Here is a 15920-nt window from a genome sequence, read left to right on the forward strand (position 1 = left end):
CAACCAAAATTTGAGTAACGTTTATTTATAGACATTGAACCAGAACAAGTATTTTTAGGAAAGTTGGAGTATGCTGGTTCCAGAGTAACGTCCTAAAGTACCTAAACGAACGGATCAGCAAATCAGCCAGTAAACTAGTACTTTCAGAAGAGCAGGTTAGCAATGAAAAGGCAACATTTTGACAACGTATAGGTTTCCTTTCATTTCTCCAATCCCTACCGCAGTGGTCAGATATTGGTAATCATGCTAAGATTCACTGCCCAATCAAATTGTTTTAGCTTCACCATTAACATATTTGTACATGCTCCCATTGTAATCCAATTAAGCCTAAATGACTAACAAGACTATTACAATCAAAGAAAGCATGGGCAGTTTTACAGTAGCTACTAATTTTTACAGAAGTTATTAGCGTAAAAACTTTAGTCAGTTAATTAAGTCCTGCTCAATCACTTCAGGCTGGCCCTTATTCAAAACCAAAAAAGTGCCTATACTGTTTAAAATCCAGTAATACACTGTCTCACCTTGCTCTGCATTTGCACAGTTGCTCTCCATTTTTGGCATGGTGCCATAAATCAGAACCACTAAAGGCCGATCTGCTGTCAGCCTAAAGATTTACTGTGGCTGGAAGCAATTTACAGCACATCAATTTTACTAGCATAATTATTAATGTGGAATGTATGTTCCTTGCTAAAAAAACTTTTTTTTTTATTAAGTGGTTATTGGTTCCACTTTAAAGGCCAGTCGCACACAGCTGCGCTGTAGTCTAGCCACAGCGCAGGTGTTTCCGTGATTTTCACAGGACTGCATTTTAGCCGCAGTCCCATACATTTTTAACCACTTCAATGCAGGGCACTTAGACACCTTCCTGCCCAGACCAATTTTCAGCTTTCAGTGCTGTCGCAGTTTGAATGACAATTGCGCGGTCACCCATCACTGTACCCAAACTAAATTTTTATCATTTTGTTCCCACAAATAGAGCTTTCTTTTGGTGGTATTTGATCACCTCTGCGGTTTTTATTTTTTGCGAAACAAATAAAAAAAAGACCAAAAATTTTGAAAAAAATAAAAGTTTTGCTTTTGTTTCTGTTTAAAAATTTTGTAAATAAGCAAGTTTTCTCTTTCACTGATGGGCACTGATAAGGCGGCAGCGATGAGGTGGCACCAATGAGCGGGCACTGACGATGGGCACTGATATGCGGCACTGATGGCCATTGATAGGCGGCACTGATGGGCACTCATGGGTGGCACTGAAACGCTGCAAAGATGGGTTCTTATGGGTGGCACTACTGGGCACTGACGGGCGGCACTGATGGGCGGCACTGATGGGCACTGATAGCCATCCCTGGTGGTAGGCATTGGAGTGGGCACTGATTGACAGCTGCCTGGGCATTGATTGGCAGCTGCCTTTGCACTGATTAGTATGTCCCTAGGGGTCTAGGGGGCATACCTGGTGGTCCAGTGTGACTGGTTTCCCTGGTGGTCCTGGGCGGCTTCCCTGGTGGTCCTGGGTAGGATCCGAGGGGGGGCTGTGCTGATAAACAATCAGCACAGACCCCCCCCTGTCAGGAGAGCAGCCGATCACCGGCTCTTCCTATTTACATCGTTATAGGACACGGCTGATCACGTGGTAAAGAGTCTCCGTCAGAGACTCTTTACCTAGATCGGTGCTGCAGGGTGTCAGACTGACACCCCGCAAAAACGATATCGTCGCAATGCGCGCCCCCCGGGGGCGCGCAGTGGCTCAATATCCTGCGGACGTCATAGGACGTCCAGTCAGGATTTTGAAACCACTTTGCCGCCGTCATTCTGCTATATGGCGGGCGGCAAGTGGTTAATTAGGTCGCTTGTTTTTGCACCCTTTTCTGAAAAGCGCACCAGAAGTCCTGCATGCTAAATCTCTGGTGCATTTTCAGAAACCACAGCAAAAACTGCAGTTAAAGCATGCGAAAATTACACACACCAGCAGGGACTGGCCAAATTTTGATTCATGTATGGGCAGGGTGGTTGTACAGAAGCTGATCTACCGATCGATTTCTGTACAACCACGCAGTCTGATTTTTTTTTTTTGCAACTGAAACAGTATATTCTGAGAGCCTTGAAGTCACCCCACTGTCAGAATACAAAGGCACAGCAGGAGGACTCGCCCATTCACTTCGAATGTGTGAATGGAGTCTTTATTTTTTCCAAACAGTGGGTTGAAGGAGAAAAAAAAATAGTCATCTATGGGCTGCTTATCTCCAACCAAAGATATAGTCTTTTTTTTTTACCACTTCTTGATATGAAGAAAACACCTTAAAAACACATAACACAACATACCTAGACAAGACACTTTGCCAGAGACTGAAGCCATAAATTGTGAGAAAGAGATATCCAGAATTTGTTTATCTGTTACGGTCACTGGGTAAACCGCTGGCTTTAATGCAAGCCCAGCTTTTAATTCTACTTCTGGAAGTGAAACCTGGAATCAGAAATTTACAGTTAGTCCCTCAGTAACTAAATTTCTTGAAATCTTCCAAGACAGTACATGACAGTGTGGCACTCCCAACCTGAAACAGGAAACAAAGCTTAGAAGTTAAAGGGCATACATCAAAATGCACTATGTAATAAACTAAACTAATACTCTAAATCAAACAAATAAAAACATTGCAAATAAGACACAGCTATCCTGGAAGATTCCAGGAAACTTATACCCCAGACAACCCTTTTCCACCGTTTTCTAAGACAGCATTCCTTTGGGAACTATTAAGCACTTTCCTGCCAAAACTGGCAGACAATGAAGTGCAGACAAAAATAGCAAAGAAAAGCTACAATAAATAATAAATAATAATAAACAAAAAATATCAAATCACTGTCCTGAAAATATATTTATATAGGTCAGGTTATGGATACATGGATGTGGTGGAAGCATTCAATTACTTTACCCTGGCTTTTTTCCCCTATTTTTCAGTAGGTTGGCAACACATACTTACCATAATTATCTATGAAGCAGCAGTGTTGTCACACTAGGGCAGCATTACAGAATCTCTCTCCCTACCGTCTTCTCCATAACATGTTTTTAAAGTTTGAAAAGGTGATTTTAGAAAACCCTGAAGCACCAACAAAAGATCCCATTGTGGAATGATGTGAAAGGCAGGTGTGGCTTCCTAGAGAGGGAATAATTCTGAAGTGGATCTTTTGGAAGTCTTAACTCGAGAAACTTTGAAAGAGCAACTAATTTTAAAGCGGTAGTAAACTTTTTTTTTTTTTTTTAAAGAAAAGTTTTCTCCTCCAAAAGTAATATCATGTGCTAGTATGCATTGCATACTAGCACATTACAAAAGACTTGCCTTGAAACCGAGCCCTCCAGCTGCACACTGTCACTGCTGCAAGGGCTTCCATCTTCTCCCAGTCTTCCTTCCGGGTTTGTGCACTGCGGCCGCTTGACGGGCCGTGCTGCGATGACGTCTCTACCGCACATGTCCCATGGGTATGAATTTGTATTACTTGGAAGACGAGCGGAATAAGACTGCTTCACATTGCTGCCCTTCTAAAACATGCTATGCTTTAGAAAGAAAAAAAAAAAAAAACACACCTCACAGCACATTTTAAGTGTGTTGCGTTAAAATGTACTCTGCCATCGTTGCTACAGGACACTGCAGAGGAGGGAGGAGCCGGGAAGACTGGGCAGGACAGCCAAACAGCTCAGGTGGCTCTGTAAATGCGAGGAGAGAAAATCTGGGCAGTCTGACCAACTCCCCTAAACGTGAGAAGATTTAGCAGAGAGAACCACTATGGGGGTATGGGGGGGGGGGGGGGGGTGGCTGGCAATGTATGTGTAGATATCCACTGGTTAAGGACATCGGTGGATGCCAGCTCATTGCCAACCAGCATCTATTTTTTTTTTTAAAGGTCATGTGACTCCCCCAAAAAAACATAAAAAAATTATAAAAAACTGGCTCCTTAAAATGTTCTCATCATTGTGGTTAAAAACAAATGTTGATTTCACCCCACTAACGTCCACAACAGTAAAAAAAGGTCTGCTTATTCAGTAAAGCGTGCTTGTTATACTCACTGTGGAACAGGGTTAATCCTCTGCATTGTGTAAAAATAGGATTTTTTATTACAGTTTACCTGTAAAATCCTTTTCTTGGACTACATCATGGGATACAGAGCAGCATAGTAATTACTATGTGGGTTATAGGCCACCTGCAGGTGATGGACACTGGCACACTCTAAACAGGAAGTTGCCTCCCTATATAACCCCTCCTCCTACCAGGAGTACCTCAGTTTTTGTAGCAAAGCAATAAACGTATACATATACCCCAGAAAAGAGGGGCGGGACCTTTGTGTCCCATGATGTATTCCAAGAAAAGGATTTTACAGGTAAGCTGTAATAAAAATCCTTTTTCTTTATCGTACATCATGGGACACAGAGCAGCATAGTAAATACTATGTGGGACGTCCCATAGCAATGCTATTGGAGGGCGCCAACAGACTTGAGGACCTATACTGCTGCCTGCAGCACACTGCACCCAAATGCGATATTCTCATGCCTTTTTTTTTTATTTTTTTACATCCACTTGATAAAATCTGGTGAATGTATGGACTGCAGACCAAGTTGCGGCCTTGCAGATCTGAGCCATGGAGGCCTGGTGATGCACCGCCCAAGAAGCAATAACAGCCCTGGTGGAGTGTACTTTGACTTGAAAAGGTGAAATCTTCCCCTTAAATCATAAGTCAAGAGGGGGGAGTTTGGGACTTTAAATAAGGGACATTATATGTACCTCTATCCCGGGTACAAGTACATAAACAGAAAAAGGGAATGTGGGACTGTAAATGAGGCAATTGACTTGTGGGAGGTAGGTAAACATTATTTTTTCGTAACAAAAATATAAAACAGATTTAAAAAAAAGTATTTTCGTATATCTGCACATACACATGGCATAACCGTAATAGATACATATGTGTCAACTTGGCAGCACATAAGAGATAGTAAATATTAATAAAGTATAATACAAGGTATTTCCTATTAGCAGGCATTGGTAACACATATGCAAAAGAGCTGCTGTAAGATAGATGCACATACACATGAGTGGTTACATACTACTCAATGAATTTTAACTGTATAAAAGATATATATGGGCCAGTGAATAGGTAGTGAGCCAGGTTTGACTGAGCACCCCATGGAAACTCGACACGTTTCATAGCTATCTGCCATTCATCAGGAGTTGGGTACAGAAGTAAACTGTAATTACAAATTGATATGTAGTATTAATTAATATGTCCTACCCCTTTAAGGGGAGAAAGAAATGTATACTCACAGGTCGGCTAAAACACTGTACTTGGCTGGCAGCCAGGAAAATGGGATAATCCCAAATGTTTGTCTGTTCCCGGAGCTGAGGCAAAGGACCCCACCCCAGCCAGAAAAACACCCACATGGCATGCCCAACTGCCACAGCACATATATACATATATAGATATATATATAGATATATCTATATAGATATATCTATATCTATATAGATATAGATATATCTATATTAATGATAAATGGATGCCACCACCTAATACACATAATGGAATAGATTTGATATTAGTCAAAGCATTTGTGCTGGGACATTGCATGTCACTCGTTCACCTCCTCCTGAAAGGGGGAGGGAAATCTCGTTGTAGACAACGTTGTTATATTGCAGCCATTTGCTAAAATCATTTAAGTTCATTTTTTTTCCTCATTGATGTGCACACAGCACTCCATATTGACAGAAAAACACAGAATTGTTGACATTTTTGCAGATTTATTAACCACTTCAGCCCCGGAAGGATTTACTCCCTTCCTGACCAGAGCACTTTTTACAATTTGGCACTGCGTCGCTTTAACTGCTAATTGCGCAATCATGCAATGCTGTACCCAAACGAAATTTGCGTCCTTTTCTTCCCACAAATAGAACTTTCTTTTGATGGTATTTGATCACCTCTGCGGTTGTTATTTTTTGTGCTATAAAACGGAAAAAGACTGAAAATTTTGAAAAAAAATGATATTTTCTACTTTTTGTTATAAAAAAAATCCAATAAACTCAATTTTAGTCATACATTTAGGCCAAAATGTATTCGGCCACATGTCCTTGGTAAAAAAAAATGTCAATAAGTGTTTATTGGTTTGCGCAAAAGTTATAGCGTCTACAAGCTAGGGTACATTTTCTGGAATTTACACAGCTTTTAGTTTATGACTGCCTATGTCATTTCTTGAGGTGCTAAAATGGCAGGGCAGTAAACCCCCCCCCTAAATGACCCCATTTTGGAAAGTAGACACCCCAAGGAAATTGCTGAGAGGCATGTTGAGCCTATTGAATATTAATTTTTTTTGTCCCAAGTGATTGAATAATGACAAAAAAAAAAAAAATTACAAAAAGTTGTCACTAAATTATATATTGCTCACACAGGCCATGGGCATATGTGGAATTATACCCCAAAATACATTCAGCTGCTTCTCCTGAGTATGGGGATACCACATGTGTGCGACTTTTTGGGAGCCTAGCCGCGTACGGGGCCCCGAAAACCAATCACCGCCCTTCAGGATTTCTAAGGGTGTAAATTTTTGATTTCACTCTTCACTGCCTATCACAGTTTCGGAGGCCATGGAATGCCCAGGTGGCACAACCCCCCCCCCCCCCAAATGACCCCATCTTGGAAAGTAGACACCCCAAGCTATTTGCCAAGAGGCAAGGTGAGTATTTTGCAGCTCTCATTTGTTTTTGAAAATGAAGAAAGACAAGAAAAAACTTTTTTTTTTTCTTTTTTCAATTTTCAAAACTTTGTGACAAAAAGTGAGGTCTGCAAAATACTCACTATACCTCTCAGCAAATAGCTTGGGGTGTCTACTTACACCTGGGCATTCCATGGCCTCCGAAACTGTGATAGGCAGTGAAGAGTGAAATCAAAAATGTACGCCCTTAGAAAGCCTGAAGGCGGTGCTAGGTTTTCGGGGTCCCGTACGCGGCTAGGCTCCCAAAAAGTCTCACACATGTGGTATCCCCGTACTCAGAAGCAACAGAATGTATTTTGGGGTGTAATTTCACATATTCCCATGGCATGTTTGAGCAATATATCATTTAGTGACAACTTTGTGCAAAAAAAAAAAAAAAAAGTGTCACTTTCCCGCAACTTGTGTCACAATATAAAATATTCCATGGACTCGACATGCCTCTCAGCAAATAGCTTGGGGTGTCTACTTTCCAAAATGGGGTCATTTGGGGGTGTTTTGAACTGTCCTGGCATTTTATGCACAACATTTAGAAGCTTATGTCACACATCACCCACTCTTCTAACCACTTGAAGACAAAGCCCTTTCTGACACTTTTTGTTAACAAGAAAATTACTTTGAACCCCCAAACATTATATATTTTTTTAACCACTTGCTGCCCGCCCACCGTCATATGGCGGCGGGATGGTGCAGCTGTTATCCTGGGCCGCCGTCATATGACGGTGCAGCCTTCCAGGCAGCCCAGGGGGCATAGCTCGGGTCCCGGTGCGCGTGCCCGCCGGCCGCGATGTCTGCCTGGCACCCGCGATTGCCCGGTAACCGAGCAGGACCGTGGATCTTTTGGTCCCAAAAATGTGTCAAAATTGTCCTATGTGTCCGCCGCAATATCGCAGTCACGTTAAAAATCTAGGATCGCCGCCATTACTAGTAAACAAAAAAAAAAATAATAAAAATGCTATAAATCTATCCCCTTATTTTGTATACGCTATAACTTTTGCGCAAACCAATAAATATACGCTTATTGCGATATTTTTTACCAAAAATATGTAGAAGAATACGTATCGGCCTAAACTGAGAAAAAAATTTGTTTAAAAAAAAAAAAAAAAAAAAAAAATTGGATACTTATAGCAAAAAGTAAAAAATATTGTTTTTTTCAAACTTGTCACTCTTGTTTTGTTTATAGCACAAGAAATAAAAAACGCAGGGGTGATCAAATACCACCAAAAGAAAGCTCTATTAGTGGGGAAAAAATGATAAAAATTTCATTTGGGTACAGTGTAGTATGACCATGCAATTGTTATTCAAAGTGCGACAGCGCTGAAAGCTGAAAACTGGCTTGGGCAGGAAGGGGGTGAAAATGCCCGGTATGGAAGTGGTTAAAGCAAATGCCCTACCGATTAAAATGGTGGGTGTTTCATTTTTTGCTGGGACATCGCATGTCACTCATTCACCTCCTCCTGAAAGGGGGAGGGAAATCTCGTTGTAGACAAGGTGAGACATCCGACATCGAACAAACCAAAGAGAATAGATATTAAACGTGTGTAATAACTTTATAGGGCCTCAAACAGGATGCATGTGAATGCATAAAAGGGGAAAATTTGTTTGTAGACAAGGTAAAACGTCCGATATCGGACATACCGGAGAGAGTAAGTACCATTAACCGTGTTACACTAACTTTATGAAACCTCAAAGGAATGCATGTGAATGCATGAAAAGGGAATTTTTTTTTTTTTTAACTTAACAGAGGAAAAAACTTCTCTGTTACATAAACAGAGGAATCTATCTAGCAGAGGAGCACTGGCAAAATCATTCGTAAGCACTGGCAGACTCTGAAGTGCGACAAAGTGTTAGGACCTGTACTTCCAGATCGGCCAAATGTTTTATATAGAAGGAACCAAAACCTGAAAGATCTTTTGGCACCTAGTGTCATTGACCCACCTCTCAAGGTACAGATGTTTGGCAACTTAAAAGGTTTTTTTTCCTTGTAAAAAATGTGTGTTATGTAGGTCATCCCAAACTGCTAGAGGCTCCACCTTCTCTTCCTTTGTTTCTTCTAGGATTTACTCTGTAAAAGATTTTATTACATGTGGGACGGTAGGGGTAATATCTTCTTAGTTGTCCATGCGGGTTTCAATATATTGGTAGGACCACCCGGGCGCTCAAAATTCGTATTGACGAGCATTTGTCGAACATACGGAGGGGTTTCATTGGACATAGCGTATCGTGGCATTTCCGACAGTTTCATAATCGTGATACATCAGTATTGAAAGTTATGGCCATAGAAAAATTCACCCCCCATTGGAGGGGTAGTAATTTAAAACGCCATATTTCACGTCGCGAAACCCGCTGGATATTCGATATGCAATCTTATAGCCCTTGGGGCCTGAACATAGAATGGGATATAATAGGATTTTTTAAAACAGCTTACCTGTAAAATCCTTTTCTTTCGAAGGACATCACGGGACACAGAGCCACAGTAATTACTGATGGGTTATATAGGTATCACTGGTGATTGGACACTGGCACACCCTATCAGGAAGTTCAACCCCCTATATAATCCCTCCCCCTTGCAGGGATACCTCAGTTTTGTAGCCAAGCAATATAGTGTATTAGAAGAGGGGCGGGACCTCTGTGTCCCGTGATGTCCTTCGAAAGAAAAGGATTTTACAGGTAAGCTGTTTTAAAAAATCCTATTTTCTTTCTCGAACATCACGGGACACAGAGCCACAGTAATTACTGATGGGATGTCCCAGAGTAATGCTTCCTGAGGGGGGGGGACCACGACCAAGTAGGGTGCAATCAGACCTGAGGACCCTGTACCGCTGCCTGCAGCACACTACGCCCAAAGGCGATATCCTCATGCCTTCTCACATCCACCTGATAGAATCTGGTGAATGTATGAACTGAAGACCAGGTTGCGGCCTTGCAGATTTGAGCCATAGAGGCCCGGTGATGCACTGCCCAAGAAGCACCAATAGCCCTTGTGGAATGTGCCCTGATCTGAAACGGAGGAATCTTCTGTTTCAAACCGTAAGCTTGAATGATCAACTGTCGAATCCATTTAGAAATGGTAGCTTTTGACGCTGCCTGTCCTCTATTGGGACCCTCTGGCAGCACAAACAAAACATCCGTCTTGCGGATCTGAGTAGTTGCCCCTAGATAGGCCTTAACTGCTCTTACTACATCCAACGAATGTAGAGATCTCTCTTCCGGAGAACAGGGATCTGGAAAAAAAGGAAGGTAGAACAATGTCTTGGTTTAAATGAAAATCAGAAACCACCTTCGGTAAAAAACTAGGATGAGGGCGTAGTATCACTCTATCCTTGTGTATAATCAAATAAGGCTCCTTACAGGAAAGAGCTGCTAATTCTGATACTCTTCTAGCAGAAGAGATGGCCACCAGAAAAATTAATTTCCTTGTCAACAAGACCAAAGGAATCTGACTTATTGGTTCAAAAGGCTGTTTCTGTAACACAGCCAGGACCAAATTCAAGTCCCAGGGGTTTAGGGGCGCCTTAACCGGAGGATTAAGACGCATCACCCCCTGCATAAAGTTTCGGACCAAAGAATGCGAAGCAAGTGGCCGCTGAAATAATACTGATAAAGCAGAGACCTGGCCCTTGATGGTACTCAAGGCCAGCTTCATCTCTAATCCCATCTGTAGAAAATCAAGGATTCTACCTATGACATATTTCCTGGGATGCCAACCTCTGGATTCACACCAGGTTATATAAGCCTTCCAGACTCTATGATAAATCATCCTGGAAGCTGGCTTCCTTGCATTAATCAAGGTAGATATGACAGGACCTGAGAGCCCACGACTCTTCAGAACGTGGGTCTCAATAGCCAAACCGTCAAATTTAGCGTTTGTAAGGCAGGATGGAACACTGGACCTTGAGATAACAGGTCTGGGCGTACCGGTAGGGTCCACGGGGAACCCACCGTCATCCTTACTATTTCTGCATACCAAGTCCTTCTGGGCCAAGCGGGGGCCACCAGAAGTACTGACTTCCTTTCCTGCCTGATCCTGCGAAGGAGTCGTGTTAGTAGCAGAATAGGCGGGAATGCGTAAATCAGTGAGAACCGATGCCACGGAATCACCAACGCATCCGTCCCGCATGCAAGAGGATCTTTTGTCCTTGCCACAAATCTGTCTAGCTTTTTGTTGAATCGGGATGCAAAGAGATCTACATCTGGAACCCCCCATCTTTGGCATATGGCCCAAAAGACGTCGGGATGCAGAGACCATTCCCCTGGAAGTAACTGCTGGCGACTTAGATAGTCCGCCTGCCAATTCTCTATTCCCGGGATGAAAACTGCCGATATGCATGGCACATGCATCTCTGCCCAGACTAAGATCTGGTTCACCTCTTTTTGAGCAGCTGGGCTCCGGGTGCCTCCCTGATGATTGACATAAGCCACTGCTGTGGCATTGTCGGACTGGATCCTGACTGGACAACCCTGTAGCCTGATAGTCCAGGCTTTTAGAGCTAGATGTATCGCCCGGATCTCCAGAATGTTGATGGGTAAGGTCCTCTCTGTCTTGGACCATACCCCTTGGACCGCAGCCTGTCTCCAGAACTGCTCCCCAACCTGACAGACTGGCATCTGTTGTTACCACCGTCCAGGTAACCGGTAGAAAGGATTTCCCCTTCTGCAGGTTTTCGGGTATGAGCCACCAATTGAGGCTCTGACGCACTGCATGCGACAGGTGCATCGGAAAGTCTAATGCCTGAACCTTCTTGTTCCAGGTCGACAGAATACTGTGTTGCAGCAATCTTGAGTGAAACTGAGCATAGGGAACTGCTTCGAATGAAGACACCATCTTCCCTAGTAGCCTCATACAAAGGCGGACTGAGGGACCCTTCTTGGTCCTCACTGTCAGAATCAGCTCTCTCAAAGCAGTGATCTTTGCCTGGGGTAGAAATATTTTCTCCTGGCTTGTATCTATAATCAGACCTAAATACTCCAGTCTTCTTACTGGTTTTAGGAAAGACTTTTCTAAGTTGAGGATCCAACCCAGGTGTTCTAGATACCTGACCGTGGTCCTCAAGTTTCCATTCAAAGAGGCTACCGACCGGTCTATCAAGAGCAGGTCGTCTAGGTATGCTATGACAGCTATACCCTGAGCCCTTAATCTGGCCAGAGGAGGAGCCAAGATCTTTGTGAACACTCGAGGTGCAGTGGCTATCCCGAAAGGCAGAGCCACAAACTGGAAATGGCGCCCTCCTACCTCGAAGCGCAGAAACTTCTGATGAGCAGGAAAAATGGGCACATGCAGATATGCATCTCTGATGTCTATTGATGCCAGAAATTCTCCTCCCTGCAGGGTGGGAACTACTGTTCGAATTGATTCCATGTGGAAGGATTGAATCCTTAGGAATCGGTTCAGATCCCTTAAGTCCAAAATGGGCCTGACATCCCCATTTGGCTTTTGGACCGTAAAAAGGTTGGAATAGAAGCCCAATCCCTGGTCCTTTGCGGGAACTATCATAATGACCTCCTGCGACAAAAGTCGCTCTAACGCTAGAAGGAGCGACTGCTTCTTCTCTGGGTCTCTGGGAACATTTGATCTGAGGAACCGAGGAGAAGGGAATTCCTGAAACTCCAGCTTGTACCCTAAGGTTACCGTGGAGACTACCCATCTGTCCTGGAAGTCCTCGTGCCAGAGCTCTGAGAACTGTCGCAGTCTTCCCCCCACTCGAGTGAGCGGGGGCGCCCCCTCATGCAGAGGTCTTAGTGTTTTGCCTAGTAGGCTTCTTTCCCCAGGACTTCTTTTGTCCCTGGGGTTGACTCTTGTCTCTGGACCCCGATGGAGGCGGCCGTCGAGACTGCCTGGAGGCTGAAGCCCCCGGCGCTGGAGAAAGAGTCCGTTTGAGAGAGGGACGCTTACTCTTCTTCTTGACAGGTAAGAGAGTGCTTTTCCCACAAGAGATTCTCTTGATATAGTTATCCAAGTCCTCTCCAAACAACCTTGCACCACGAAATGGAAACCCAGCCAGGAGCTTCTTACATGGTGCTTCGGCTGACCAATTTTTCAACTATAGGATTCTACGTATATGCACCAACCCCAGTGAAAGACGGGAGGTTTGCACGATAGAATCTCTAATGGCGTCAACCACAAAGCATAAGGCCGCTGGAAGGTTAGCAAACCCCTGGGCCTGCTGTTCAGGTAATACTTTGATGACCTGCTTAACATGGTCTCTTAAGTATTGACAGACTCCAATCGCTGCTACTGCAGGTTGGGCCACTGATCCTGCTAAGGAGAAAACATCCTTCAATAGGGATTCCATCCTTTTATCTACAGGATCCCTGAGCATCTGAGCATTGTCTACAGGACAAGTCAGGCTATTATTTACGGAGGAAATGGCGGCATCAATAGCCGGTATTCCCCACATTTTAATAAACTTTTCTTCCATCGGATAAAGTGTTGAAAACTTTCTCGGCGGAAAAAAACGTTTGTCTGGGTGATCCCACTCAGAATAAATAAGCTTTTCAAGTAAAGTATGAACAGGAAAAGCATGTGCTGCTTGGAAAGGTTTCAGTGACCCCAAAGCAGAAGAGGATTCTTTAGCAGTTTCAGGTATGGGCAACTTAAATGTGGAGCGGACCAATCCAGTGAGGATCTGCACTAAGACTTTCTCCTCTTGGGAAGTCGCAGAAGGTCCCTCTCCACCTGAATCCTCCGAAGAGGAATCATCCATCCCATCCCGATCCTCTGAAAGGGATTCATCTCCTTTATCCCAGAACTCCTCTGTCTGAGGGTCTTGGGGAACAGAGGAAAGCCTAGTGCGTTTTCTTCCACTGAGTGAAGACGTAATCACGGCCATTAATCTTTCCTCTAGACCATTAATGGTTGAGGAAAAAACCTCTTGTGTAATATATACAGGGGCTGAAGTGCCAGAAGCAGGTGTAGCCCCTGACCCCGATGGCTCTCCCTGGCTAGCCGTCCCTGGCCCATCTTTAGGGGGGGAGGATGCTGCCGACAGGGGGCCCTCAGAACCTGAACGAGATCCCCTAGTGTCTCTGGTTCCTGGGGTGCTTGAACCTCTTCTACCCATAGTGCAAAGCAACAAGGTGTGAGGTATACAAATGAACACTGCCCGCTGAGCGATGTAGTCTGGCTAAAAGCCTTGCTACCCAATGCTCAGTCTGGTGTTACTTCAGTAAATGCTGCCTAGGAGAATGCCTGTGTCCCACCTTACATGTGACCGTCAGCTCTGTGTCTCTCAGAAGGCTGAGTGCACCTGTACAGAGTGCCTTTAATAGCCTGCAGCTGGCCTGAGTGGGAGTCTAAACACTCTGTGCTGACATCCCGCCCCCTCCTCTACCGCCCCCCCCCCCTCGAGTTTTGAAAAAAACGAGCGCTTCCCGCACTGCCGACTCTCCTGTCATGCTTCTGGAGAAAAGGCTGGGGATGGGGGGGGGGGGGGGGGGGGGGGCTGGTAACAAGATCTGCCTGAACGGCTATCTTCAGAGATGGTGGCCATTAGGCCGCAGAGCCCGGGTGGTATAACCACTTTCTAGACCCCTGTGGCCCCTCTCTAGCCTGGGGGGAACATTCAAACATGAGAAATCCCCCTTTCCACCTTACCTGCTTGCAGCCTGCTTTGAGATGCTGGGACATAATCAGCACTGAACACCTGAGACAGTCAGTCAGCATGTGTAGGTTTGTGCTCTTGGCAGCCCCCGGTGGTCAAAATAGGCATAGCATGCATTTACCTTAAAGGAGAAAAGCCACTAGAACTCAAAAATTCTGTGGAATCTCCTCTTACCTTATCCAGCCGCAGGGTGCTGTTTACACAGACCCAATCTTCACCTCTCACGGTGGGCTCCGTTTGAAAAAACCGTCAGAGACTGGGGCCCCCATCAGTAGGGGGATCCAACAGTTCTGGGACCGTAAAGCACCTCGCCAGAAATTAGGAAGTTTAAAGCCATTTTCTGATCTGCGGGGTCCAGCTCTCTAAAAAGAGAAGCATTACGGGTAAAACCTCGTTTCTTCGGACACGAGGCCCGGGTACCATTCAATTCGGCCATGAAAAGACACTTTGAATGGATCCGGTTCGCCTGGCTTGCCCCAGTATAGGATCTTAGGATATTCCCTTTGGAGCTCAGCACAGGACATCTTTAAACGTCCATCACCTAAGACACTGGCGTAAAAACTGAGGTATCCCTGCAAGGGGGAGGGATTATATAGGGGGTTGAACTTCCTGATAGGGTGTGCCAGTGTCCAATCACCAGTGATACCTATATAACCCATCAGTAATTACTGTGGCTCTGTGTCCCGTGATGTTCGAGAAAGAAAAATTGTTATATAGATAACAGCCATCCCTCCATCTCTGTACATAAAACATACTGTCAGGATGTCTTATAGCTCTTGGGGCCTGAACATAAAATAGGACATAAATTACTATATAGACAACAGCTAAAACCATCCCTCCATCTCTGTAATTAAGACATTATTAGGATGAAGAGTTCCCCTTTAGTCCTTTAGCCCCTTCCCTTTTCCTCCGTCCAATAGCTTGCTCCTCTGCTAGATAGATTCCTCTGTTTATGTAACAGAGAAGTTTTTTCCTCTGTTAAGTTAAAAAAAAAAAAAAAAAAAAAATTCCCTTTTCATGCATTCACATGCATTCCGTTGAGTTTTCATAAAGTTAGTGTAACACGGTTAATGGTACTTACTCTCTCCGGTATGTCCGATATCGGACAATTTACCTTGTCTACAAACAAATCTTCCCCTTTTATGCATTCACATGCATCCTGTTTGAGGCCCTATAAAGTTATTACACACGTTTAATATCTATTCTCTTTGGTTTGTCCGATATCGGATGTCTCACCTTGTCTACAACGAGATTTCCCTCCCCCTTTCAGGAGGAGGTGAACGAGTGACATGCAATGTCCCAGCACAAATGCTTTGACTAATATCAAATCTATTCCATTATATGTATTAGGTGGTGGCATCCATTTATCATAAATATATATATATATATATATATATATATATATATATATATATATATATATATATATATATATATATATATATATATATATATATATTTATTTTTTTTGGTTCCAAATGTAATTTTGTGAAGTTATGATCTTACTTAACACAATAATTGAGGTTGCTGTTTTTTATGAAATTTACAAGATTTGGAGCAATACCAAGTTCTTTTAACTT

General features: G+C 43.7%; 1 protein-coding gene across 2 annotated transcripts in view; it reads right to left on the reverse strand.

The window, feature by feature from the left end:
* LOC141101794 (BOS complex subunit NOMO3-like) overlaps positions 1–15920 on the reverse strand; it is a 365568-nt gene that overhangs the window by 203427 nt on the left and 146221 nt on the right. For both annotated transcript variants that reach the window (XM_073591128.1, XM_073591127.1), the window contains one exon: positions 2317–2458. In XM_073591128.1, the coding sequence (XP_073447229.1) occupies positions 2317–2458 (142 nt within the window). The remainder of the gene's footprint in view (positions 1–2316; positions 2459–15920) is intronic.

This window comes from Aquarana catesbeiana, linkage group LG06, assembly GCF_042186555.1.
Source record: "Aquarana catesbeiana isolate 2022-GZ linkage group LG06, ASM4218655v1, whole genome shotgun sequence".
In the NCBI taxonomy this organism is placed as follows: Eukaryota; Metazoa; Chordata; class Amphibia; order Anura; family Ranidae; genus Aquarana; species Aquarana catesbeiana.